This window comes from Felis catus, chromosome E3 (genome assembly GCF_018350175.1).
Source record: "Felis catus isolate Fca126 chromosome E3, F.catus_Fca126_mat1.0, whole genome shotgun sequence".
NCBI lineage: Eukaryota > Metazoa > Chordata > Mammalia > Carnivora > Felidae > Felis > Felis catus.
Genome location: NC_058383.1, coordinates 24,669,826 through 24,693,685, shown reverse-complemented (window position 1 = coordinate 24,693,685; position 23,860 = coordinate 24,669,826). Strand labels below are relative to the sequence as shown.

General features: G+C 42.8%; 2 protein-coding genes across 37 annotated transcripts in view; one reads left to right on the top strand and one right to left on the bottom strand.

Moving 5' to 3' along the window:
- DCUN1D3 (defective in cullin neddylation 1 domain containing 3) overlaps nucleotides 1-2,105 on the bottom strand; it is a 39,160-nt gene extending 37,055 nt beyond the window's left edge. For 10 of the 23 annotated variants that reach the window (XM_045047449.1, XM_023246919.2, XM_023246923.2 and 7 more), the window contains exon 1: nucleotides 1,438-1,577. The gene's annotated coding sequence lies outside the window, so the exon portion shown is untranslated. Of the gene's footprint in view, nucleotides 1-1,135; nucleotides 1,269-1,437; nucleotides 1,629-1,967 lie in introns of those variants that run through there. The other 13 variants (XM_023246931.2, XM_023246936.2, XM_045047458.1 and 10 more) reach the window with 6 other exon arrangements.
- LYRM1 (LYR motif containing 1) lies at nucleotides 1,109-23,131 on the top strand. 14 transcript variants are annotated; one of them, XM_045047466.1, is made up of 5 exons: nucleotides 2,216-2,942; nucleotides 6,937-7,153; nucleotides 16,404-16,552; nucleotides 20,873-20,965; nucleotides 22,098-23,131. In XM_045047466.1, exons 2-5 carry the CDS (start codon nucleotides 7,093-7,095, stop codon nucleotides 22,212-22,214), a joined length of 420 nt encoding a protein of 139 aa, XP_044903401.1. In that variant the 5' UTR covers nucleotides 2,216-2,942; nucleotides 6,937-7,092; the 3' UTR covers nucleotides 22,215-23,131. The 14 variants fall into 14 exon arrangements, with proteins under 14 accessions (XP_019676436.1, XP_006942314.1, XP_006942311.1 ...); XM_019820882.3 differs by lacking the exon at nucleotides 6,937-7,153 and adding an exon at nucleotides 12,447-12,585 and having other exon boundaries at nucleotides 2,219-2,942; nucleotides 16,393-16,552; XM_019820877.3 differs by lacking the exons at nucleotides 2,216-2,942; nucleotides 6,937-7,153 and adding an exon at nucleotides 1,109-1,240 and having other exon boundaries at nucleotides 16,393-16,552.
- Nucleotides 23,132-23,860: the final 729 nt, after the last annotated feature.

Genomic DNA, 23,860 nt, shown 5'->3' with positions numbered 1-23,860 from the left:
CAGAAAACACAGTTCAACATTCAACAGATTTCCAAAGAAAATATCAACACCAAAATAGGAATTCTTACATTTCACTCTAAAACTTCTAAGACAAGCTAAAAGAGCACTACTTGGTGATTTTTTTTTTTTAAACCAAGAGAACATCCATAAAGAGATCTTTCCAGTCATTATCTGCCTTGTTCAAATAATTTTTGCACATCCGTTATTAGTTTGTATTCTTCTTTAAAACAACACACCACATTTTCTCATTTAAGACCACCTATACACAAAGAATCAGCTAAATAAGATGGAAATCAGCACAAATCATATGTGCCACTAAAGACTTGTGTGACCAACAAATGTAGAAAAAGATTAAAAACCTATTGTCCAACTGCAGAAACAAAAAAGTAATATGGGGTTTTCTGTTCTCTGAAGTGCATCATGAAGTGTGGGTGGAGAGAAACACAGAAATCCAGAATTAGCCTAACATCAAATCATTTTGGGAAGAGTTGACAACATGTAAATTCCTCACACATAAAGTATTTAGAACAAGAGACTTTGATTCCTGGGCTATGATGCCATTTAGGAATCCTTGCAAGGCCTTAGGAATTCCAGTATTCATAGGAGAAAATGCTCATCTTAATTTGGAGCTACCAGGCATTGAGAGGTACTCCCAATGTGACACAGCCTGTAACTGAAGTATTACAAAGCTTGCAGTAAGATCTGGGATAGAGGCTGAACACCAAATTCGAAAGAGGTAATCAAGGTACCAAGTGACATAAAGGGGGGAAAAAAAGAAAGAAAAAAGAAAAACCACCATGATTACCACCTAGCCACAGAGAACTGAAGTGGAAACGAGGGGTGTATATGGGAGAAGAAAAGGGGTGAAAGGGAATGGAAAAAAAAACAATACATTTGTCACCCCGTACCACTTCCTATACAGGACACGGGCAAAGCTTCCAGCCCCATTACCTCAGGCACAGATGGTTATCGTTTGTAGCAAAGGTGCATAGAAAAGCCTTCAGGTCTGAGCCCCTTAATTCCAGGGCTGTTAATGATTAAAGAGAAGGATGGGGGTGGGGAGTGAAATGAGGGAGGAGGGAGCTGGAGATTCACCCACCACCTCCCGCTTGGACTCCTACCTTACGGCGCTTACCCGGGGCATAGAGCCAGAGTCTGCACCCTCTCCAGGGCAGCTCCAGCCCCCAGATCCCCAGGCCTGGGTTGAGGGGTGCTGGCGGTGGGGAGGCAGGCACCGTAGGTAAGTTTTCTTGAGCCCTGCGGCTGACACGCCACAGGCTCCCCTCACAGCCTCTTCCTCCAAAGGGACCAGTCCAGACAAGGCGCTGATTTCCACTCCTCCCCTTCCACCCCCTTTTCTCGAAGGTACCCAACCCCCGCCCCTTCATCTCTCAATGCTCCCCCCTTTTCCTCAAAAGCCCCCCCCCCCAAACTCACAGCTGCTCCAGAGGTTCCTCCAGTCAAACCCTTTCTGGAAACGACGGCGGCCCGGCGGGTCCAAACCACCTACCATCCCCGCTCGCGTTTCCAGGCTCCCTACCCGCGCCGCCGCCGCCTCTTCTTCCACCACTGCCGCCGCCTCCTCTTCATCTGCGGCCCACCGGCGGCAGCCGCCCCCAAACCCCGCCCCCTCCATCGCCTCCTGCATCATCACTTCCGGTAACCCCGCAGGCCGCCGACTCCAGGAGGGAGAATTGAAGAGGGGCGGGGAGGAACGGGTGGAAGATTGCGTCACGACGTACGCAAAGACGCACGAAGCTGTAGCCAAGTAAGGGCAAAGACCGAGCGAAGAGGAGGGAGGGCTAGGAGGTGCTGGACTGGACCATTTTTTTGACTAGAGTGGGGGGAACGATAGCGGAAGGGGTAAAGAGAAACTAGGGAGAGGATGAAGTTGGCTATATTGTTTGTATACGGCGGAATATGGGCTACAGTATGAAGTGTAAGGGAGACTCGTGGCTACTCCCGACCTGGCACTAATGCTCCCACAGAGGTCCTCCCGGTGGTTTGGTCCGGCCTGGCCTACCGGACCTGCCCGACCTCCGTCGCCCGCGGCTCAGCTAGGCTCCTGGCGCCGCCTCCTCCTAGCCCGCGGTAGGCTGCGGAGCTTCTGTGGGTGGGGGAAGGCAGGACTGACGCAGAGTGAGTGTAGGGGATGGAGACGCTGACTCCTGGCGCGGGAGACTGGGGGAAGGGGTTGGTTCCCCAGGGGTAGGGATGGGGTGGGGGCGGGGGTGCGACGTTGCTAGGAGACGTGCTTGTGTGACCCCTACCTCGCGAGGGCGGCTCGGTGTCGTCGCCCCTGGCCTCGAGAACTTGCCTTGGGAAGTGGCCCGAAGGCCAGGAAGGGAAGGCCTGGTTTGGGGACTCTGAGATGCCGATTTGGGGCCCATCTCAAACTTTGCTGAATCGCTTGGATCCCCGAATACAAATAGGAGATTAACAGGGGCTATTCTGGGGCGAGAGGCGTCAAGCTGGGGAAGGTTGACCCAAACGAGGGCCCGTACAAGCTACGGAGACTTTCTAGGATACTGAGAACCAGCTTCTTATTGCCTCTATTTACAAATGAGAGCCAGAACGGAGGCCTTGCTCGGTGACTTCGAGTCCGGAAGAAAGTTAAAATGTACAGTTAAAGTTAAAATGTAAATCAGGAAGGAAGATATCCGCAAGTAAGACAATAGTACCGGATGAAGTGATAGAAGATGGGGGGAGGGCCACTCTAAAATGGGGTAGAGCACTTCAGAGAAGGCCGGGTTTCACAGAGATTCGAGAAAAGAAAGAAGCTAGGGAATGGACTGTCTAGGTGGAGAAAAGAGCCAACCGACAGGGTTCTGAGGAAGGAAACGGCGAGAAAGCCAGGTTGCTGGAGCAGAAAAAACAAGGGCCAAAGTGGTCTGTGATGGAGAAATGGCAGGGCCTGAACAAGCACAGCATTTTAGCCCAAGGTAAGGGTTTGGCTGTTGTGTTACCTGAGGGTTTTGAGAAGGGGAGTGACCTGACCTGATTTACATTTAAAAAAAAATCACTTGGTTGCTAGACAGAGAAGGGTAGAAGTTGTCAGAACTGTTAGGACCCTGTTACAGTAGGCCAAGAAGTATTGTCAGTGGAAATGCCGATCATTAAATTCAGAATGCATTTTGGAAGTAGAGTTTGCAAGACTTAATGCCTGATTGGGTGTGAAGTGTATGGGAGGAAGAGGAACCAAGGAGGACTACTAAGGGGAAACTGTTTGGAACGGAATATCCTAAGTTCTCTTGAATATACTAGGTTTGATAAGTCTACTAACCATCCAGGTGAAGATGTCGGAGAAGTTAGATATACAAGTCAGGGGAAAAGTCCCAGAGAAAATACACAGGAGTTTTTAGAGACATTCAGAGATTCCCCGGAGAAGAACAGAAGCCAACAAAGGAGACTTGATACAGATAAGGCCTCAGAGATAAAAGCAGGATCCCTTAATATCCTGCAATAGTGAGACTCACTCTCATAATCCGTGAGACTCATTCACCCACCAGCCAGCTTCTATTCATCCTCTAAGCCCTGGCTCAAATCTCTTCCTTCCCTTCCTCCCCCAGCTGTCATTGCTTTTGGACTTGTGTGCAGGTGATTTGTGTCCATTACAGCAAGCCTGACTTTGCTTGTTAATTGTTATGTCTGACTCCCCTGTGGGCTATTTCTTCTTTGTGTCTTGCTTCTAGTATAGAGCTTTGCCCAAAGGGCCCAATATGTGGTTATAGCTAGGTAGGAATACTGTATTCATAAGGTATCAGTCACGGACTTCAGCAGCTCTGACAAAGGAGCTTTTGTCCTGCTGATGCTGCCACTGCCAGCCACAATCTAGATATGGTTAATCTCATAAAATCTAGAAAGAATATCAGAAGTATCAGAAGGCCTGGGTTTCAATCTTGGATCTGCTACTGATCAGCAGTGGCATTCATTGGAGAAGGTCTTTTTCTTTGAGCTGAAGGGGTTGGCCTAAATTAGAGATTGCAAATGGAAATACAGCTATTGCCTACAAACATATCATTCAGCCCCCAAAACGATTTAAATTTAAATTCTTTTTAAAATTGACTTGCCAACATTTAAAAATTAGACATCAAAATCCAGATTTTCAGCTTCATTGAAAAAAGAATCTGGCAACACACCTGGAGCCAATAAAGCTTCTCCCCGCCACCGCCCCCCCCCTTTGTATGTGGCTCAGTGCCAAAGGCCTCCTCTCTTTTCAGCTGTCTGCCTGACCCTTGTGGGCATTTGATTTGCAGTTCTTGGTCTTGAACTGTGCTGTTCCCCAGTAGCCACTGGCTACATGTTGCTATTTATTTTTTACATGTAGGTACTTAAATACACTTTTAAATGCCAGTTTCTCAGATGCAGTAACCATATTTCATGTGGCCAGTGGCTAGCTACCCTGCTGGACATCACAGTTATAGAATATTTCCATCATTGAAATACATTCTGTGGGGGTGCCCGGATAGCTCAGTTGGATGAGCATCCAACTCTTGATTTTGGCTCAGGTCATGATCTCAGGGTCGTGGGATTGAGCCCTGGGTCAGGCTCAGCGCTGAGCACAGAGCCTGCTTAAGATTCTAACTCCCTCTGCCACTCTTCCCTGTTCATGCTCTAAATAAATAAACAAATAAATAAAGTAAAAAGGAAATACATTCTGTGGGTCAGCACTGAACTGCAGGAGCTTGAAGGTATTCTGGGTGCAATAGTTCCACACACATAAGGATGGACAGTCATTGCTCCTGCTGTCAAGGGATTTTGTCTAGTAAGGAGCTCTGTTGCCTCTGCAGATGAGAAAAGTTGCTCATTTGGTAGTTACTTGATAGGTGGAGGGTATTTGGAAACTGTTGTGAAGGCAGGGACCACTACTCAACGTGAGGTTATTCATCAGATGGTTGGATCAAGGGTCAGGTGCTAGAAAACTCCAGCTGTATCTAATGTCATAACCAAAGCCCTTTTGTCAGTTTCCTAATCCATTTCCCTAGGAAATTATCACAAAGGATTTAAATGCTAATTTAAACTTAAGTGTTTCTTGCTCTGACTTTCCTAGTTCCTATGAAGGGGTGAAATTCTGGGTAGTTATGAATGAATGACTGGGGTTGATTTTTAGCGTTGACCTAGTTTTCATCTATTTCCAGCACACACACACACACACCCACACACATCTAACACCTCATCCTACTTCTGCTAACTGGTTCTTACCCCCTCTGACTGACCCTTACTTTTGTCTCTTAAAATATGCTGATAAGGAAACAAATACTTCCATTTCTTTTGAATTGAAGGGCAGAAACTTGGTTTCCATTTAGAATTTCTGTCTGAGGGGAAAAAGAGCTGTATCTCTCTTGGTTACAAAAGCCTAATTGGAGTTCCCCCTTACAAGTATAATCTTGTGTATGCTCCTATGCTGGTATATTTAGAATGAGCATACTTGCCTCATATGATTTTGTTTTGGATAATTTAGAAGCCTTTCAGACATCAGTATTTTTGGTTTTTCCCTGTGTTCTGGAGATTTCCCATATTACAGGGCCTAACCTAATTCTATTCCTTTAAGTAAAATGAAAACACGATCTACCTTCCACTCCCTGCCTCCTATCTCTGACACAACATATTGTCACTTTCTGTGTAAAAAGATGCTGTTTCAGAGAATAGCTGTGGTATGATTAAGTACACCACACAAGCATATCCTGAGATTTGCAGAACAGTGTGTGGCATTACACTTCCCTTTTTGGATTCTAGTAACCAAAAACTGAATCCAGGACAGGAAACAAGTCTGTGGGGGGTGTGTGTCTGCCTGTCTGTTAATTGAGAGGAGTGGGGGATAGAGGGCAGTGATGTGTGGGGCACAGCTTAACTTGAAGGTTATTCGATTTGGGTAAGGATGATACTGTATAGGATATGGGTGTACACCAGAAAGTAGGAAATATAAGAGATGTAGGAGAAAAACAAGCCAAAGGATAAGCAAGGAGTAAGAGATAAAGGAAGAAAAATAGGAAGTCTGGTCATGCCTTCAGTGTTGGCACCTGCATTATATTTCCAGTAAGAAGTATGTGCTGTGGTCTGAAGATAAGCAGTGCATCTGACTGGGTTATTTGCTCATACTGAAGAACAATAGCCCTTTACTGTACAGGGATTATTAATGATCAGAGGGAAACAGCTTTAGGAAAATCCATCAGTATCACAAAGCAATAAATTTGCCAACAGGCAACACGCTTCTTTCCCACCTCTGCAGACAAAGCTTAGCATAGATAAAAGAGGCGTCATTGTTCCTCCTTTATTTCCTCCTATTTAAGTAACATTTGCCTTTGTTAACTCCCAATGCTAAGTGATTTACATGGATTATCTCATGAGTAATCCTTACCCCAACTCTTTGAAGAGGGTTCTATTGTTACCCCATTTCACTTTTTCAGAAACTGAGGCTCAGGAAGACTTGACCAATGTAGTGAAGTCGGGATTGAAACCCACTTTTGACCATTCCAGAACCCATTTGTTCAGTAGTTGCATTTTATCTTCTGTTCCTTACATATGTGGAAAAACTTTGAATGCCTAAAACCAAGACAATCATTCTGTCCTCTGCTTTCCTGGGCAAGAAAATCTGTTTGCTTGTTCCAAATAACAATTTTGGAGGTTGGTTTTGATCCCCGATCATTTGGTTGCAATAGATCTTATTCCCAAGAAGGATTTTTTTTTTCCCAAGAGAAAATGTGTCCGAGCCATATTTTTTCTATATGTTCGGTTCTAAGCTTCATGAAAACATAGTAAATCATTTCATTCCAGTGGACCAACACTTACTGGCTTTTAAAGAACTTAAGAGTATGGGTTACATTATTATAACTGTAAGGATGGAACTGATAAGGCCTCCTCCCCAAACCTGACACCCACAGCACCACTCTTAAAAACATCATTGTGAGGGTTAATTAGTATTTTTAAATGTTCTAGGGTCTTCACTTGGGAAACCTGGCCCACATACCACTGTGTGTGTTTCAGAATGAGAATGGACATTACTGGTGACTATTCTTCGTGTGTAAATGTATTATTCTTCTAACAAATATATTTCAAGCTCCAACTTTGTGCCCAGTCTTAAGAGTGTGATGAATGAGGCATAGTCCCAACCTTCTTTCTCCCTCCCCAAAACACACACAGTGGAAGAAGAAAGGTAAGCCAGCCAGAAAATTACACTAGAATAGAATGAACTTATGATACAAGTGTGCTGGAGGTGCCTGGAGTACACATAGCAGAGTCACTGAACCTGTTTCAGCATGAAGATGGCACCCTATGAAAAGTAGTGGAAATCCAAGAATGAGAATCAACAGCTACGCAAAGAAAGAATATTTCAGTTGTGTGAATTTGGACCTTCATTTGGCAAAAAGAAGGGGTGCCAGATCTAAGGAGATTGGGCAGCAGGACAGGGACCGGCCAGCATGGGTGCACAATGAACACATGAGACAGTGATTTCATTTGGGTGAGTTTCATAATCTCCACCACCCACCCAATCATAAAGTACTTGGGAGAGAAATTTAACTCTATTACATTCATTAGTTATGATGAGAAAAAGAAAAATTCCACCTAGGAGCAGATACTGCAAGAATGGCAAGAGTCTTTCCTTCTGCCTGGGGCTGGAAAGTCAGTTAATTCCCATTGCCTTTTCTGTCCCTTGTTTATACTGCAACACTTTTTCTTAAGTAGAAGGCAAAGCCTCATGAGAGTCCAACACTGGGAATTTTGACATTCCTGAGACCAGAGTCATACTTCTATAAATTTCATCTGGAGAAGGAATTTTCATCTCTGCTCTTAAACTCCTCAGTGTTCATGCTGTGATGGTCTTTCCAAAGGTGGGGGAAAGGGTGAAGTGGATAAATCCCCTAATACTAGCATATCTTCACGCAGACATCCTGAAAGCCAAACCTAAACATGCTGTGTGTCTACACGTGCTGTATAGAGTGGGTTCTTGGAACCTACCCAGACCTTTCACTATTTCCACTCATCACGGAGTAGAAGAGTGAGTAGGTGGTGTGTTTCGTTTGGTTTTAGGAGATTAATTACTGCCCCATTACTGACTCCAAAATAAAAATGGGAAAACTTGGTCAGGGAAATAATCATCTAGGTTTATTGGCTCTTAATCCCAAATCTCCTGTCAATTAGGTGGCATTAGGCAAAACTTTTTTCACCATGTGCAAGATACAATTTGAAATCCAGCACATTTTTTTTTAGTGTTTGTTTTGAGAGAGAGAGCAAGCACAAGTACAAGCAGGGGAGGAGCAGAGAGAAAAGGGAGAGCAAATAACCAAGCAGGCTCCACACTGTGGATCAGGCTGTGGAGCCTGACATTGGGCTCAATCTGAAACCTTGAGATCATGACCTGAGATGAAATCAAGAGTTGGATGCTCAACTGACTGAGCCACCCAGGTGCCCCCAAATCCAGCACATTTTAAAAGATGTAAATTAAGGGCATCTGGGTGGCTCAGTCATTTGAGCATCTAACTTCAGCTCAGGTCATAATCTTGTGTTCACGGGTTTGAGCCCTGCATGGGGGTCTGTGCTGACCGCTCAGAGCCTGGAGCCTGCTTTGGATTCTGTGTCTCCCTCTCTTTCTGCCCCTCCTCTGCTCACTCTCTGTCTCAAAAAACGTTAAAATTTTTTTAAAGGATAGAATAAATGCAAATTAGACCATGGTACTCCAGCTTGCTTAAAATCAGCCAATGTCTTCCTTTTGTTTTGTTCTTAGATTACAAACTGAACTCCTTTCCAGGGCCTAGGCTCCCAACCTGTCCTAGATTTCTGCTCACCTGTGGCCCCACCTTCCCCACAGGTTCTTGCTGCATTAACATTGACTTGTTTACCACCTCTTAGCCTTTGTTGGTTGCCACCCTCTTCCTGAACCACCCTTCCCTTAACTCTTCCCTTGAATAGGCTCAGGCTCCCTCATGTCATTCAGGACTCAAATGGCACTAACTACCCAAAATAAAATAACCCTGCCTCTGTTCATTTGAATCGTATTACTGTTTCATTCCTAGAGAGCACATACCACCATCAGAAATTGTTTTTCTTGTATGTCATCTACTTGGCCACTAGAATGTAAGCTTCAGGAAGGCAGGGACTAAGGCTGCTTGTTTATCAAGGTTGTGTATCCCTAGAATCTCCTGTGTGTGGTCCCAGTGGGTACTGAAAGGATAGAGGCTTGGGAGGGACCAGTAAGGCCTGCAGAGTGGTAGCACTGTAATGAGCCCTGGTGAGTCTTCTATGATGTCCACTCCTTTTGGAGTGATGGAACAGAGTTGCCATAGCGAATGGAAGAGCAGCCCAGTCCTGACAGGTGCACAGCATCTTTTAATGTGCTGATGTGCAACACAATTATTAAGGAAGGACAGTTGCCCTTCCCCCAGTCACTCATGTACACTCTTACTCTCTCAAAATAAGTAAGTAAACTTTTTTAAAAAGTCAGAGTGGGGGGCGGTGTGCCTGGGTGGCTCAGTCAGTTAAGTGTCCATTTCTTGATTTCTGCTCAGGTCATGAATTCGAACCGAGTTGGGCTTCGCACTGACTGCTTAGGATTCTCTCTCCTCCTTTTCTCTGCCCTTCCCCTGCTCACAGTCTCTCTCTCTCAAAATAAATAAATGTAAAAAAAAAAAGGCAAGGGCAGATGGCATATGGAAAACCTTATTAAAAGGTTATTCATATCAAGGTGCAAAACAATGGTTTTTTGCTGTTTGTGAAAAGGGAATAAAATTGAGTTCCCTTTGTCACAAACTAGCCAAGCTCTTTAAAGCAGTTAACAGACATTCAACCACATTTACTGAGATTGAGCATCCTATTTAGTGATTAAACATTTGGGCTGGACTCCAGACTGTCTGGGTCTGGGTTTGAATCCTGGCCTCACCTCTTTTTTTTTTTTTTTTTTTAATGTTTATTTATTTTTGAGAGACAGAGTGAGAGTGTGTGAGGTGCAGAGAGAGAGGGGAGACACAGAATCTGAGGCAGGCTCCAGGCTCTGAGCTTTCAGCATAGAGCCTCACGCGGGGCTTGAACTCACAATCCTTGAGATCATGACCTGAGCTGAAGTCGGATGCCAATCGACTGAGCCACCCAGATTCCCCGTTTTTTTGTTTTGTTTTAAAAAAATTTTTTTTCAACGTTTATTTATTTTTGGGACAGAGAGAGACAGAGCATGAACGGGGGAGGGGCAGAGAGACAGGGAGACACAGAATCGGAAGCAGGCTCCAGGCTCTGAGCCATCTGCCCAGAGCCTGACGCGGGGCTTGAACTCACAGACCGCAAGATCATGACCTGGCTGAAGTCCGTGACCTGGCTGAAGTCGGACGCTTAGCCAACTGCGCCACCCAGGCACCCCTGTTTTGTTTTGTTTTTAAGTGAGGTCTACAACCAACTTGAGGCTTGACTCACAGCCCTGAGATGAGTCTCTGGTGACTGAGCCAGAGAGGTGCCTCCAGCCTTACCTCTTAATATAGCTGATGTGACTTTGGGCAAGTTACTTAACCTCTCTTTGCATCAGGTTTCTGCTTTGTAAAGGGGTAATGGTAGTTACCTACCTTATAGAATTGTGATTTGGGGAGTTAACATACATAAAGCACCTAGCAAAGCCTCTAGCACAGTTAGTACAGAGCAAAGTGTAGTATTATTATAATTACTCTAATGTGCAAAACAGTCTGAGCTCTGCAGGAATTCAGAGACTGTGAAGAAAAAGACACAATGAAATAGCAAAATATCAATAGCTGGCTCAGGAGAGAAGCAGAGAAAAGGGGGCTGCAGAAAAACTTGGGAGCAAATAGGTATCTAGTAGGTGGGGTGTGATAACTAGCAGAAAGCAAGCATTGTAAGTGGATGATAGAATAAACACCAAGGCATGACCCTGCAGGGTGCCTTAGAGCTGTAGCTTTAAAACTTGTGTGTTTCACACTCTGCATCACAATTTTTACTATTATTACCCATATTTTAGGCCAGCTTTAAAAACTTTTCTAATACAGGGGCACCTGGGTGGCTCAATTGGTTAAGTGTCTGACTCATGATTTCAGCTCAGGTCATAATCTCACAGTTCATGAGCTGGAGCCCCACATCAAGCTCTGTGGTGAAGCACCAAATCTGCTTGGGATTCTCTCTCTCTGTCTCTCCCTCTCCCCCCTTCTCTCTCCCCATCTCTCGTTGCCCCTCCCCTGCTTGTGCATGCTCACTCCCTCAAAATAAACATTGAAAAAAACTTTTATAATACGTTCATCTCAAAGAAACTGTATATTATTGCTGTGAAATCAAAATCATGCTATTAAATTATGAGTTTGATAGGCTATTACAGTACATTATAAAATACTTGTACATCCAAAAAATAACCTCCCCAACCAATCTTTGGGACACCTGCTGTCGGGAAAACTTCTCCCAACTGTGACCAGAGACCAAACCACACTAGCAGCAACATTTATCAGCCTTTTCTTAGTGGCCCAGGCTTCACTTGGAAGATGCTTAGTTGTGAATTTTTTCTTGGTACTATGTATATATGGGGTACGATTTTAAGAAACGGCCAATTTCGAGGCACCTGGGTGGCTCAGTTGGTTAAACGTCCAGCTCTTGATTTCGGCTGAAGTCATGATAGTGAGATCAGGTTGGTAAGATAGAGCCTGGTGTCAGGATCTCTGCTGACAGCACGGAGTCTGGGAGTCCCTCTCCCTCTCTGCCCCTCCCCTGCTCACGTGCACGCTCTCTCTCTCTCTCTCTCTCTCTCTCTCTCTCTCTCTCTCTTTCAAAATAAATAAACATTAAAAGAAGAAGAAGAAAAGGCCAGTTTCTAGTCACATTTCCTCCCAGGAACACTTCGTATCTCTTACCTTTCCTCATTCTGGGGCTTTGGGGTTAAGGAAGTAAAGTGAAACAGTTTGACCAAATGTCAATCTCATAATCAAAGTTATAAAACTTTAAAAATTCTGTAAGATTTCATGGCCAGTTGAGTGAGACTGGTTCAGTTGTGGTCCTCTAGGAGCACCTGGCTGGCTCAGTCAGTGGAGCCTGCACCTTTTGATCTCAAGGTTGTGAGTTCGATCCCCGTGTTGAGTGTAGAGATTACTTAAAAATAAAATCTTTTTTAAAAATGTGGTCCTCTAAATAATTTGATATTTCTCATGTTGCCTGTGGGAAAATCCCAGCAGACCTCAGTACATTGGATCAACCCATGAAACTAGTAAAGAAAAGAGCCATCTCAGCCTTGCATCAGTAGTGAGAAATCATTGATAGTTCCGGAGGAATAAATGTTGGTTTCAAGTCATTGAATCCATAGGAAGGAACACTCTTAGGGAAAAAGCACTTTTTCTAAACAGGTTGCTTCCTAGGAACAAAGACAAAAATATAAACCAAAGGGGAAAGAGCTTGGAAAAAAATTTTTTTATATGGTCAGTTTTGTTTCTAGAATCCCAAGCTTTCTGTATCATGAGATATTTTTATTTATTCAGCATTTGTGGAACACCAATTACAGACCTGGGTAGGTGCCAAGAATTGAGCAGTAAATAAGATGGATGTCGTAACTGTCCCCATAAACGTAAGGATCAATTGGGAGAAGACAGGCACTAACAAACCATAATTACTTGAGTGGTAAGTACCACAAAGAAGAAATTCAAGAATCCATGGGAAGGTTCAACAGACCTGACCCAGTGCATGTGGTGACAGGAGGGAGAAGGATTCTCTGAGGTGTCCAGGTTTTCACTGGGAATTGGAAGGATGAGTAGGGGTTGGTCAGGTAAAAGAGAGAGGGTCAGGAAAGAGCCTTCTAGAAAGAGGGAACAGCATGCGTATATACCCCTACCTACAGTAAGAAAAATGTGATTCCCTCAAAGAACCGAAAGAAATCCAGTAAGAAAACAACAAAGGAGGCATTTTTCTTTTCTTGCCTATTCTCTGAAGATTGGGAAGTGTTGTTAAGCTAGAGTTGCTAATAGTGCACAATGGGGAATACAGCCTTAGACCCTTCTCCGGAAATCTTTCAGACTTGGGTTTTCTGGGTCACCTGATGGTGGAGAGGAAGATATCAATCTCCCTTTCAGGATTAGTTTTCAAAACACTGTATACGTTAATTAAAGTGTTTTGAAAATAGACCTATTAAGTACTGATTGTTGGTACTGCCTATGACCTTGAGTACCCTAATTGCAGGGCTTGTGTATCCGATTATGGCATATGACCAGTTACAGTTTGAAGTTGTGGCTCTTTCGAGTAGTAGAAAAAAAACAAAGGCTTTGGAGAAGGTTGCTACTGCTTTAATATGCCATACCTCCGTCACTTTCCTCAAGTGTCATGCAGTCAGAGAGGTTTCATCTGTTAAGGAAGTGAAGCAATCATTAATCGTAGTTACAGACTCTATGCCCCTCACAGGAACTGACTCACGTATTTTCATATGAAACCATGGAGTTTTAGGGAGAACCAGAAACTCAGAAACCTGTTTCCTTACCAGGAAAAGTCATCATGTCATGGGTTTTTATTACGATTAGCCACAAAGAATGATGTTCTCTCCTGGTTTTTATGAATTTCTTCTAAGCATTTTTTTCTGTGACGTATCCATGGACATCAGAATTGGTGTTGATTATAACTTTCATCTTAACTTTGAATTGGGTGAAGCAGTGCTTTCAACCTTTTCAGCAAGTGATTAAGCCTTGGTTCATTACTCATTGCTTAAGAAAGGTCACCAGGGACAGGGGGCAGGGAGGCAATCCTATTCAAAAGAAATTCTAAGGTAAATACCTTGCAGGTACTTAGAACTTCTAGATGAACTCACTCTTCCCAGCTCCCATCTGCATTTAGCTGCCCAAGTCCTCAGGAGCTCAGGACCACCCTAAAGCATACAGTCTCCGTATGTTACACCTCTACCTTGAGTTGGAAATGGGTCCTCTTCTCAAAGGGCAGTGAGCAGCCTACTTCCCCATCCTGATGAGCCTGTTTGAGGAAAGCCCAGTACTCGTGAGGTGTTCCAGTGCCTGGCCCTGCTACTCACCAGATGTGTTCTTGTCTTCCCAGCCTACCCTTTTGTTAAAGACCGTACAATATATTCATTCTCTAAAATGTGACTAATCAGAATCTTCTAGTTTTGAGACTTTTTTCTGTCTTCCCTGAATTTCTTTTAGATATAGTAGTAAATAGTAAAGACATAGTCTGAAGTTTTTGCATAAGTAAAAAGAGAAAGAAAAAGGAAAACACCTAATGTCCCATCATTAGAACATTAGCAAGAGAAGAGACAATATACTGGGACTGAATTGCAGTATTGAGAATATATGAGCTAGGGTTACATGTAACAACATTGGTGAATCATACAAACATGAGCAAAAAAAGCAAGTTGCAGAAGGACATAATACCTTTTACATAGAGAGTTGACCCTTAAACAACATGGGTTTGAATTATGCAGGTCCACTTAGACACAGATTTCTTTTGCAAATACAGAACAGTACTATAAATGTATTTTCTTTTCCTCATGATTTTCTTAACGTTTTCCTTTCTCTAGCATATTTCATTGTAAGAATATAGTATATGATACATATACATACATATGTGTTCATTGACTGCTTATGTTCTCAGTAAGGCTTCATGTCAACAGTAGGCTATTAGTAAAGTTTTGGGGAGTCAAAAGTTATTGTAGATTTTTGACTACGTGGAGGTCAGTGCTCCTATGCCCCATATTGTTCAAGGGTCAGCTGTATAAGGTTTGTAAACTTGCTAAGCAATACTATAGAATGTTAAGTGTAAAGATATGTGTGAGAAGATTAATAACAAGTTCAAAACAGTGGTTCCTTCTAGCACAGAGGAAGGGAAATTTGACTGGAAGGGATACAGTAGGGATATATATATATATATATATATATATATATATATATATATATATAAATAATTTATTTAAGATCCATTGTGAATATATGGCTGTTTAATTATATTCTCTATATCCTTTTGTATATCTGAAATATTTCATAATAAAAATAAAAATGACAGGAATTTAATTTTTTTTAATGCATATAGGGGTGTCTGGATGCCTCAGTTGGTCAGACATCTGACTTCAGCTCAGGTCATGATCTCATGGTCCATGGGTCACGTTGGGCTCTGTGCTGACAGCTCAGAGCCTGGAGCCTCCTTCAGATTCTGTATCTCTGTCTCTGCCCCTCCCACTCTCTTTCTCTCTCTCTCTCTCTCTCTCTCTCTCTCTCTCTAAATGAATGAATGAATGAATGCATTTAGCTTTGGGAATATACTTAGGTTGGGACTCACTTAGCCAAGTTTCCTGAAATTAAAACTGATGTTTCAGAGTAAAAACCCAAAGAGGCCACAAGCTCTTTAGTCATCATCAGCAAGATCTTCCGTTATACTTACTGTATGGTTCTCACATGGACAAGGAAGCAGACCAACAATTTTGAGAAATATTTTCAACAAGGTTATGATGAACTAAAAGAGAGGTTGCAACCTGCCAGCCTCTGGGTAGAATTGAGCCTGCAGACTCAATGTGTTTGGCTTTCATGATACTCACACTTTCGAAAAGAATGAATTAGTGTCTTGAGATTTCACATTTTAAAAATATGGATTGCTACCTACTGTTAAACTATCAGGAAATCTGGCATTCCTAGGCCCTCATTTCTCCATGGCAGTAGCTGCCTGATACTGAGTAGCAACTGTACCTTTTGAGGGGACCGGGGGGATGTCCTCTCCTGGCCATTGTCTCTACGTAGCCAGGTTCCCTCATTTTGTTACCTGCCAGACCCTGGATGTGCTTGAATTTGAGATCCCTGCATTAAACTCAAGTTACTTAACTAGAAATTTTAGTTATTTGGGGCACCTGGGTGGCTCAGTTGGTTGAGCATCTGACTCTTGATTTCGGCTCAGGTCATGATCTCACAGTTTATGGGTTTTAGCCCCACGTCAGGCTCCATGCTGACAGGACAGAGCGTGCTTGGGATTCTCTCTCCCTCTATCTTTTCCCCTTTTCTGCTCATGCTCGCACATGCGCGCTCTTAGAATAAATAAACTTAAAAAAAATTAGTTTTTCAAAATGTGCCTTTTCCAGGCACTCTGGTAAGTACTGCAATCTTATAAAAATACACACTAAAAGCATCATTCCCAAGATATTCTGGTAAAAAATTTACTGCTTTAAAGTATAGTAAATTTGAATTTTGGTTTGCCATGTTTGTAAAAATTGCCATCGTAGCAAACATGAACTCTGAACCATGGGGTGATATACCAGCACGGCTGAGAGAGATCTGGTGTTCCTATAGCACATTCTGGCAATGCTACCAAACAGATCTGTTGAGAAAGAGCAATTATTTCCAGACTAATTAAAAAGCTTGATTAAAAAAAATGTACATCTGCCTAGCTGCCTACTGTCAAATTGAATTTTCATGCAAATTTCCCCTCTTCTATTTTGGTGGGTCTGAGGATGACAACAGCAACACGACAAGAAGTTCTTGGCCTCTACCGCAGAATTTTCAGGCTTGTGAGGAAATGGCAGGCGGCATCAGGGCAGATGGAAGACACCATTAAAGAAAAACAGTACATATTAAATGAAGCCAGAACGCTGTTCCAGAAAAACAAAAATGTAAGTAGGCCCCAATTGGAAACTGTAAGGAGGAGGGCAGTGTCTTGTGATACTTGTTCTTTTTCGTCCTAAAATTGAGAGGACTGAGCAGCACAGGTCACAGTGGCAGAGTGTGGGGCAGGAAGGGCTCAGAGGCACGGCCCAGCTAGCTTGCCCAACTACTGGGAAGCAGAGCCCAGCCTGGGTTCCTCCCGTCATTTGTTTCAGGTCTCAGTCCAGCCTGTCAGTGTCTTAGTGTCCTCGTCTTTGTAAGACCCCATGAGCCAGGTGACAGGAGCCAGGCCAGTGAGGGTTTTCAGGGGAGGAGCAGTTCGCAATCACTGTGCCTGTTCCCGGCCCCTCCCACAGGAGGTGCACAGTGAAACTTTTTTTTTTTTTTCTTCAACTCATAAACTATTCAAGGCCTCTAAGTATAAACCCATTCAGAAGAAAGAGAATAGGATAAAGACACAGGGTTCCCTTCACAACTTCACTCTGAACTCAAGCCTCTTTGGCTAGCAGAGTGAGTTTGCCCTTTGAGACCACAGAATTGGGTAAGAAAGTGCCTCCATTAAGTAGTTTAACGGAACTGCACACCTAGACATCAGGGAGCCAAAAACCATTTGTAAGAGGCTTGATGTGACCCATGCCACAGACTATAAAGCATTGGCTCTTAGCTCCTTACAAAGACTGCCTGGCACTAAGCATGGAAAGAGGCTTTCAGCTTCTTACTTTCCTTGCCTCCTTCTCACTGATCTCATGAAGTCAGTGCTGTCACTGTTCCCCTCATGACACTTCCTGACAATCCACTCTCTTTACTTTTCCTCTCTGACCCCTGTCTCTGTGTCCTTTTGGACACCCCCTCCTGCCACACACCCTCCTGCCAGCTGTAAGGATCCTCTGAAAGTCAGCCCTCCGCACTGAGGCCCAGAGACTGTGCAACCACTTTATGGTTTCAGCTCCCACATCTGAAAACCCAGCCTCAGCCCCTCACCAGCCTCCTGAAAGGCCAAGTGTAACAATCCAAAGCAGAACACCTCTTTCCACCAGGATGCCTCCCCTCTCCAGCTTGCCTATTTCTGCCATAGCTCCCATCACCACTCTGCAACTCTCTACTCTCATTCTTTCATTCAGCAAGTATTTGAGTGCCCACCATGTGCCAAACATTGGACTAGATGTTGAGGACATAAAATGAGCAAAACCAAGACAGGATCCCTCAAAGATGTTTCAGAGTTAGATGGTAAGAAATTAAAAAAATTACAATTGGGGTAAGCACTACAAAGAAACCCTCCCAAACAACACTATCTTCCCCATCTCAGAATCTGAATCCTGTCCGCTTCATAAAACCAACCTGCTCATGAAGCTTCTGCCTTTCCGGCCTTCCTCCAGCTTCTCCAAACTTTTCCATGCCACACATCACAATGTATATGCCCAATGAAGTCCTTAAACAGTTCTCTGAGAAATGGAAATAAAATACTGCAAGTGCTATTTCTCTTTATTTTTTATTGCATCCTTTAAAAATGTCTGTTCATGGGGTGCCTTGCTGGCTCAGCTGGGAGAGCATGTGACTCTTGATCTCGGGGTTGTGAGTTTGAGCCCCACACTATGTGTAGAGATTACTAAAAAAATAAACTTTAAAAAATAAAAAAAATTAAAATGTGTATTTGGTGTATACTTATAAGGTTTTTGATGTATTTAATGCACTTAATATATTTTATAAATCAGTATGAGTACATGTATAGGAGCTATGGGCTCAGAAATTTTTACTGAAAGCAGTAAATAATCAAAAAGTTGGGAGACTACTATAACCTGTGCCTGTCCCTATGTAGTTGGTCACATTCCTTCTTGTTTGTTTCATTTATGTTGGTGTGGTCTCCCCAACCAGACTGCCACTTCCTCGAGCAAAGAGACAATGTCTTATACTTTCTTATATATCCCATGGGACCTGCCTTGTGGTTGTCACTAAATTCATGAGCCTTCACTCAACTCTGTGACAGTGACCTATTCTGAACTCCTCTAGAGCAGTCTGCAGCAGTCACTGCCCTGTTGATTACATGCCTCCATGCCTTTTCTGTAGCTTTATGCATCAGAGTTGTTCTGCCCAGGTAATAACCTTGATAGTTGAAGGCAAGAATCATGGCCTCACAGTGTCTAGCCCGGTGCTGGAGAGATATCATAGCAGGATGTGCCCAGTAAACCTTTTCAGGCTCACTCATGTGAGGACTGATCAAGGCCCTTAGGGTTTTCAGTTATGGCAGTAATCAATCCTTCCTTTGCCTCAGCTTGGGCTGGCCCAGTGTGGTGTGAGTCAGAGGGAAGTGTATGTGCCAGTGATGTGACATAAATAAGATTATTTTGTTGTGTCTGGGGAGAAGGTACATGGGTTTTTAAGATACGTATTTTGCCATGTGTTAGAAAATAGCATATCAGATAACGCCACAAATATTATGCTTAGGAGACAGTACATTTAAAGAGAAAGCTTAATGTTAGTATAAATGGTGTGTGGATATAGCAGAATCATGAAGGCAGCCAATGAATGACTGAATTTGGAGAGCTCTAACCCAGATTTGTTCAAATGGACAGCTGCAGTCCCAGGAGCCCTCAGCCCCCTTAACCATACGTATCTTTATGACGGGCTTCTTTCTCCCCAGTCCCTTACGCAGACTTAAGTCGTTTCTTAGAACTTCACTTGCTGTGAGATTTTAATAATAATTCAGAGGTATCTCATGAATTGCTCTGAATCCTAATGGGCAAATGGGAACATGGAAATCTATTCCCAATGTGGACATCAGAGCAACAGCTTCTGAGAAGCAGAGGTCAGAAGGCAGACCCTCTGCCCCAGGGGACCCAGCTGTAGTTCTGTGCACTGCAGTTCCTAGAACTCTTCTCTGCTCCAAAAGGTGCCATAGAATAGGCACGCCCTTGGAATTTCCAAGCCTTGCTGGCCCAGACGTCACTGTGGGTGTCATCTGGGACTGGTGCAATCCCAGCTCTGCTTTGAGGCCCACTTGCAAACTCTTAGCAGAGCCACATGTTGACTCATTTTCCATCCTTGAAATGTAAGGGTTTCTCCCCTTCTACCTGGTGTTCTGTTTTTTAGAATGAATTTGTCATCCCTTTACTTGAAACTGTACTACCACGATTTGACTATTTGGGAATTTAAAAAGCCATTTCTTCCCCTTACCAGTGAACAAGGCAGTTTACAGTTCAAAATAAAAAGTGGATCATTCTCCAATATCTTCCTTGGGGGGTTTCTGGACAGCACTTGCTGAAACAGTTGGGTTCAAGTTTGATCCACATGGAGAGGAGGTGGAGAAGCATTCTCATCAGGGTGTTGGTGGGACTATAAATTGGTACACTCTTAGAGGGTAACTTGAATCTAGAGGGAATATCTGAAAGAATTAAACATGCATGAACATACACCCTTTAACCCAGCAGTTCTCTAGGAATTTATCTTTTAGATATATTTGCGTGTAAGCCAAAAACAACTTTAGTGGGATCCATAACAGAATTGTTTATAATGGAAAAAAACTGGAAATAACCTAAATATCCATCAGGAAAAGACTGATTAAATTATAACACGGCCTTATGTTTGAATTTTGTGCAGCTCTTAGAAAGAATGGGCAGCTCTCTGGGGCGCCTGGGTGGCTCAGTCAGTTAAGCATCCGACTTTGGCTCAGGTCGTGATCTCATGGTTCTTGGGTTCGAGCCCCGCGTCGAGCACTGTGCTGACAGCTCGGAGCCTGGAGCCTACTTTGGATTCCGTGTCTCCCTCTCTGTCTGCCCCTCCCCTGCCCATGCTCTCTCTCTCTCTCTCTCTCTCTCTCTCTCTCTCTCTCTCTCTCTCAAAAATAAATAAACATTAAAAAAAAAAAAGAATAGGCAGCTCTCTGTGTAAATATAAAAGGAGCTACACATTGTTAGGGGAAAAAGCAAAGTTCAGAACAAAGAGAGCTATTGTGTGTAAGGGGGAAAAAAGTGTATATATACACGTATGCTTTTATCTACATAGAATATCCCTGGGAGGACAAACACTGCCAATAATTGTGGTCCTTGAGAAGGGGGAACTGTGAGAGGGGTAAAAAGGAGACTTTGTTTTTATATTATATCCTTTTGTGTTATTTGAATAATGTTTTACTGTGTGCAGGTATTACCTATTGCCATAATTTTTTAAAAAGTTTAATCCACAGTAAATTTTATACTAAATTGCTTTTGATTTTTCAAAGTATCAGCATTGAATTTACTGGCTGGTGAGCTGAGAAAGTTGAAGAAGATGTACACCTCTACATAAGGAGCATTAGAAAGATGCTAAGAACCTCACCTGTTTTCCTCTTTTAATAGCTCACAGACACAGACCTGATTAAACAGTGTATAGATGAATGCACAGCAAGGATTGAAATTGGACTGCATTACCAGATTCCTTATCCACGGCCAGTAAGTGTGACAGTTAACATGTGGCGGGTACTTCTCCTCACCAACCCAGTTATTTCCAAGAACGTGTACCAAGAGGGCCAGTGTTTGTCGAGCAGTCTAGAGCTTCTGTGGGAGGCATGTTGGAAGTAAGCTATCCTTGCATGCCGCCAACCCATCACAACAAGCTAAAATGTCAATGAATGCCTGATTTCTCCTACTCATACAACTTTCCCACATATAGAAGGGAAAGCTAGCCCATATTTAGATAGCTTTCTCTTTTTGATTTTCACCTTTTTTTACGGAAGTATTTTTATTTTCCTTATAATAAAAGTAAGGTTTGTTGTTAATAGCATTAAAAGAGTGCATGAGGTAGAAAGTGAAAATGGTCCAAAATTCTCACCCTGTGGAAGTAACCACTGTAACTGTTCGGTTGCACTATATGAAACTGCCAATATTCTACTCTTAACCTATAATACAAAAACAGCAATTTTACCCGGTATTGGCTCAACCTAATAGTTTGGTAATATCTTGTCTTTTTTTCTATATTCGTGTACCTACGTTTTCTTAAAGTACATGGGATCCTGGACATACTGTTTGCTGCTTACTTAGTTTATGTCATCTGTCCTGGCCATCTCTGCCTCCCATGTTTTTAAATGGTTGTCACTGGATCCCGTTACAAGAATATACCATAATTTACCCAGCAGCTTTTTAGTAGGCATTTAGATTACTCCCAGTTTTCCACTCTGCGCAGAATAGCTTTGTCTACCCAAACTTTTTTTCTCGCCTTCTTTGGATTCTCATCTCACCATGTGATCTGTGGTCATTGTTCCTTCCATGCAGGCAGTATGACAAAGAAGAGCACAAGCTCTGGAATGTGATCTGGAATGCAAATCTTGGCTCTACCACTTAATGTGTATATAAGATTGAGCAAGTTATTTAACTTCTGAGCCTCCATTGTCTCATCTATAAATATTATCTAATTCCTTATGAGATTATTGTAAGGATTAATGTGTGTAAGGATTTTAAGGATTAATGAGTCAGTGTAGATTTAGTGCTTAGCAGGGAGCACGGTACTTAGTAAATCCTCAATGAATAAGCTGCTCTGGTGATTATAATTCTTAATATTATCATTATTCTTATTCTTCCTATTCAGATTCATCTGCCTCCAATGGGCCTTACCCCACTACGAGGCCGGGGACTTCGAAGCCAGGAAAAACTGAGGAAACTTTCCAAACCAGTATATCTCAAGTCTCATGATGAGATTTCCTAACCCAGAAGAAAATTTATTTCTCAGAATGATGAGCCGACTAGATCTTGAATGTAAACCAGATGATGAAACCCTTCTCTTCGATTAGGGGTAAAAATTTAAATATCTTCTTAAAAACCTCTAAAATATTGGTATTCACCCCAAGATCTGTGCTCACTCCTCCTGACACTTCATCAGGGTCTTGTTGCCTAAAGTGGATGACACTAACCCTAGAGGTCATGGACCTTATATACCCTCACTGAAGCATCTTTGGAAACAAGGCCAAGGCCTGTAGAAGGAAGATAAGGATGACAAAGATTTTCATGGAAATGTCATTTGCCAGTCATGTCAGCTGATAGGAAGAAATCAGCCAGCTGCTGAAAGTCTTCATAGCTACCATAAAACTACACTGCCTTCAGAATATTTTTTGGCTTCTTTCTCCCGAATTTTTGCTTAAAAAACAAAGGTTTGCTTAAAAGTGGGCTTCTTTGTATATGTTTTGCTGTCTTTTGACCATCCCAGTTTCCAGATAAACTACCCTTAAAAAGTACATCATTGGATTTATCGTGGTTTTTCATGGAAATTTTACATGACACCCTGCCCCTGACATATACATACGTAAAAGTACTTGTCTTAGGTAAATGCGTATGTTTACTTTATCTTAAAGCCTGTGATTACTTAGGATACACTTAGGATTTGAAAGGCTTACTTGAAACTCATACTGCATTCATTATGAATATTTTATCTTAACATAATTAGGAAGTACAAGGGCCAAGCTGGTTTTCAAATTATGTCTAAACAGCAATGGCACAAAGAGAAAACACAAAGGATTTATACTCCTGCGTGTGTGGAATCCCATGGCAAGTCACACACACCTTGTTAACATTCCTTCTGACTTCCAAAGACGATGAGCATCACCAATAAAAACAAATTTTTATCGATTTTGGTCTCTCTGTATTCTTTTCCAAAATGGCTCTGAGACCCTCAAAAGTAGCATATGGTAACTTCCAGCCCATACCTAGATTTAGGATTCTCTTGTCACACAGCTCCTCTAATTCAAAGTAAGCATTATATTTCAATCTCAAAGCCTGCTCCTGTGAGCAGAAGCATACACTTTAATGCTGAGGGTAAGTATTGCAGAGTTTGGCAATGATGTGGAGAACAAATATATCACTGTAGTAATAGCAAATGCATATTTAACATGGTTGCCACATAAACCCCAGCTTGGCTTCAACTGGGAGACATCTGCTGTTCCATCAGTAACTCTCCTTCTATCTGGTCTCATTGTGGAAGCATCTCCCTGTTAAGAGGTGGTTCTAGTGTTTACACATTTTGTCATGCAACATAGGGCCTGTGAAATCAAGTCAAGTACTTCATCTGGGGGTCAACCATTGAAACAGTGATCTGTTCTCGCATTGGTGGAAAAACTGGCTCTGCTGGACCAAGTGAGACGTGACTTGCCTATCTCTGTCCTCGTCCTTTTCTAAGTAACTCAAGGTGATTTTGACTGTGCAGTTTTTGTCTTTAACTCTGTTGAGTGAAGAAACCAACCTTCCCACCCAGCCTCTTCCAAAATGGAAGTTGATCTAATTGCTAGCTAGCCTCCTGAGTATCTTCTATGTGCCAGGAATCTTACCTAACTGAATTTTATATGACTAGCCTCCTTTGCA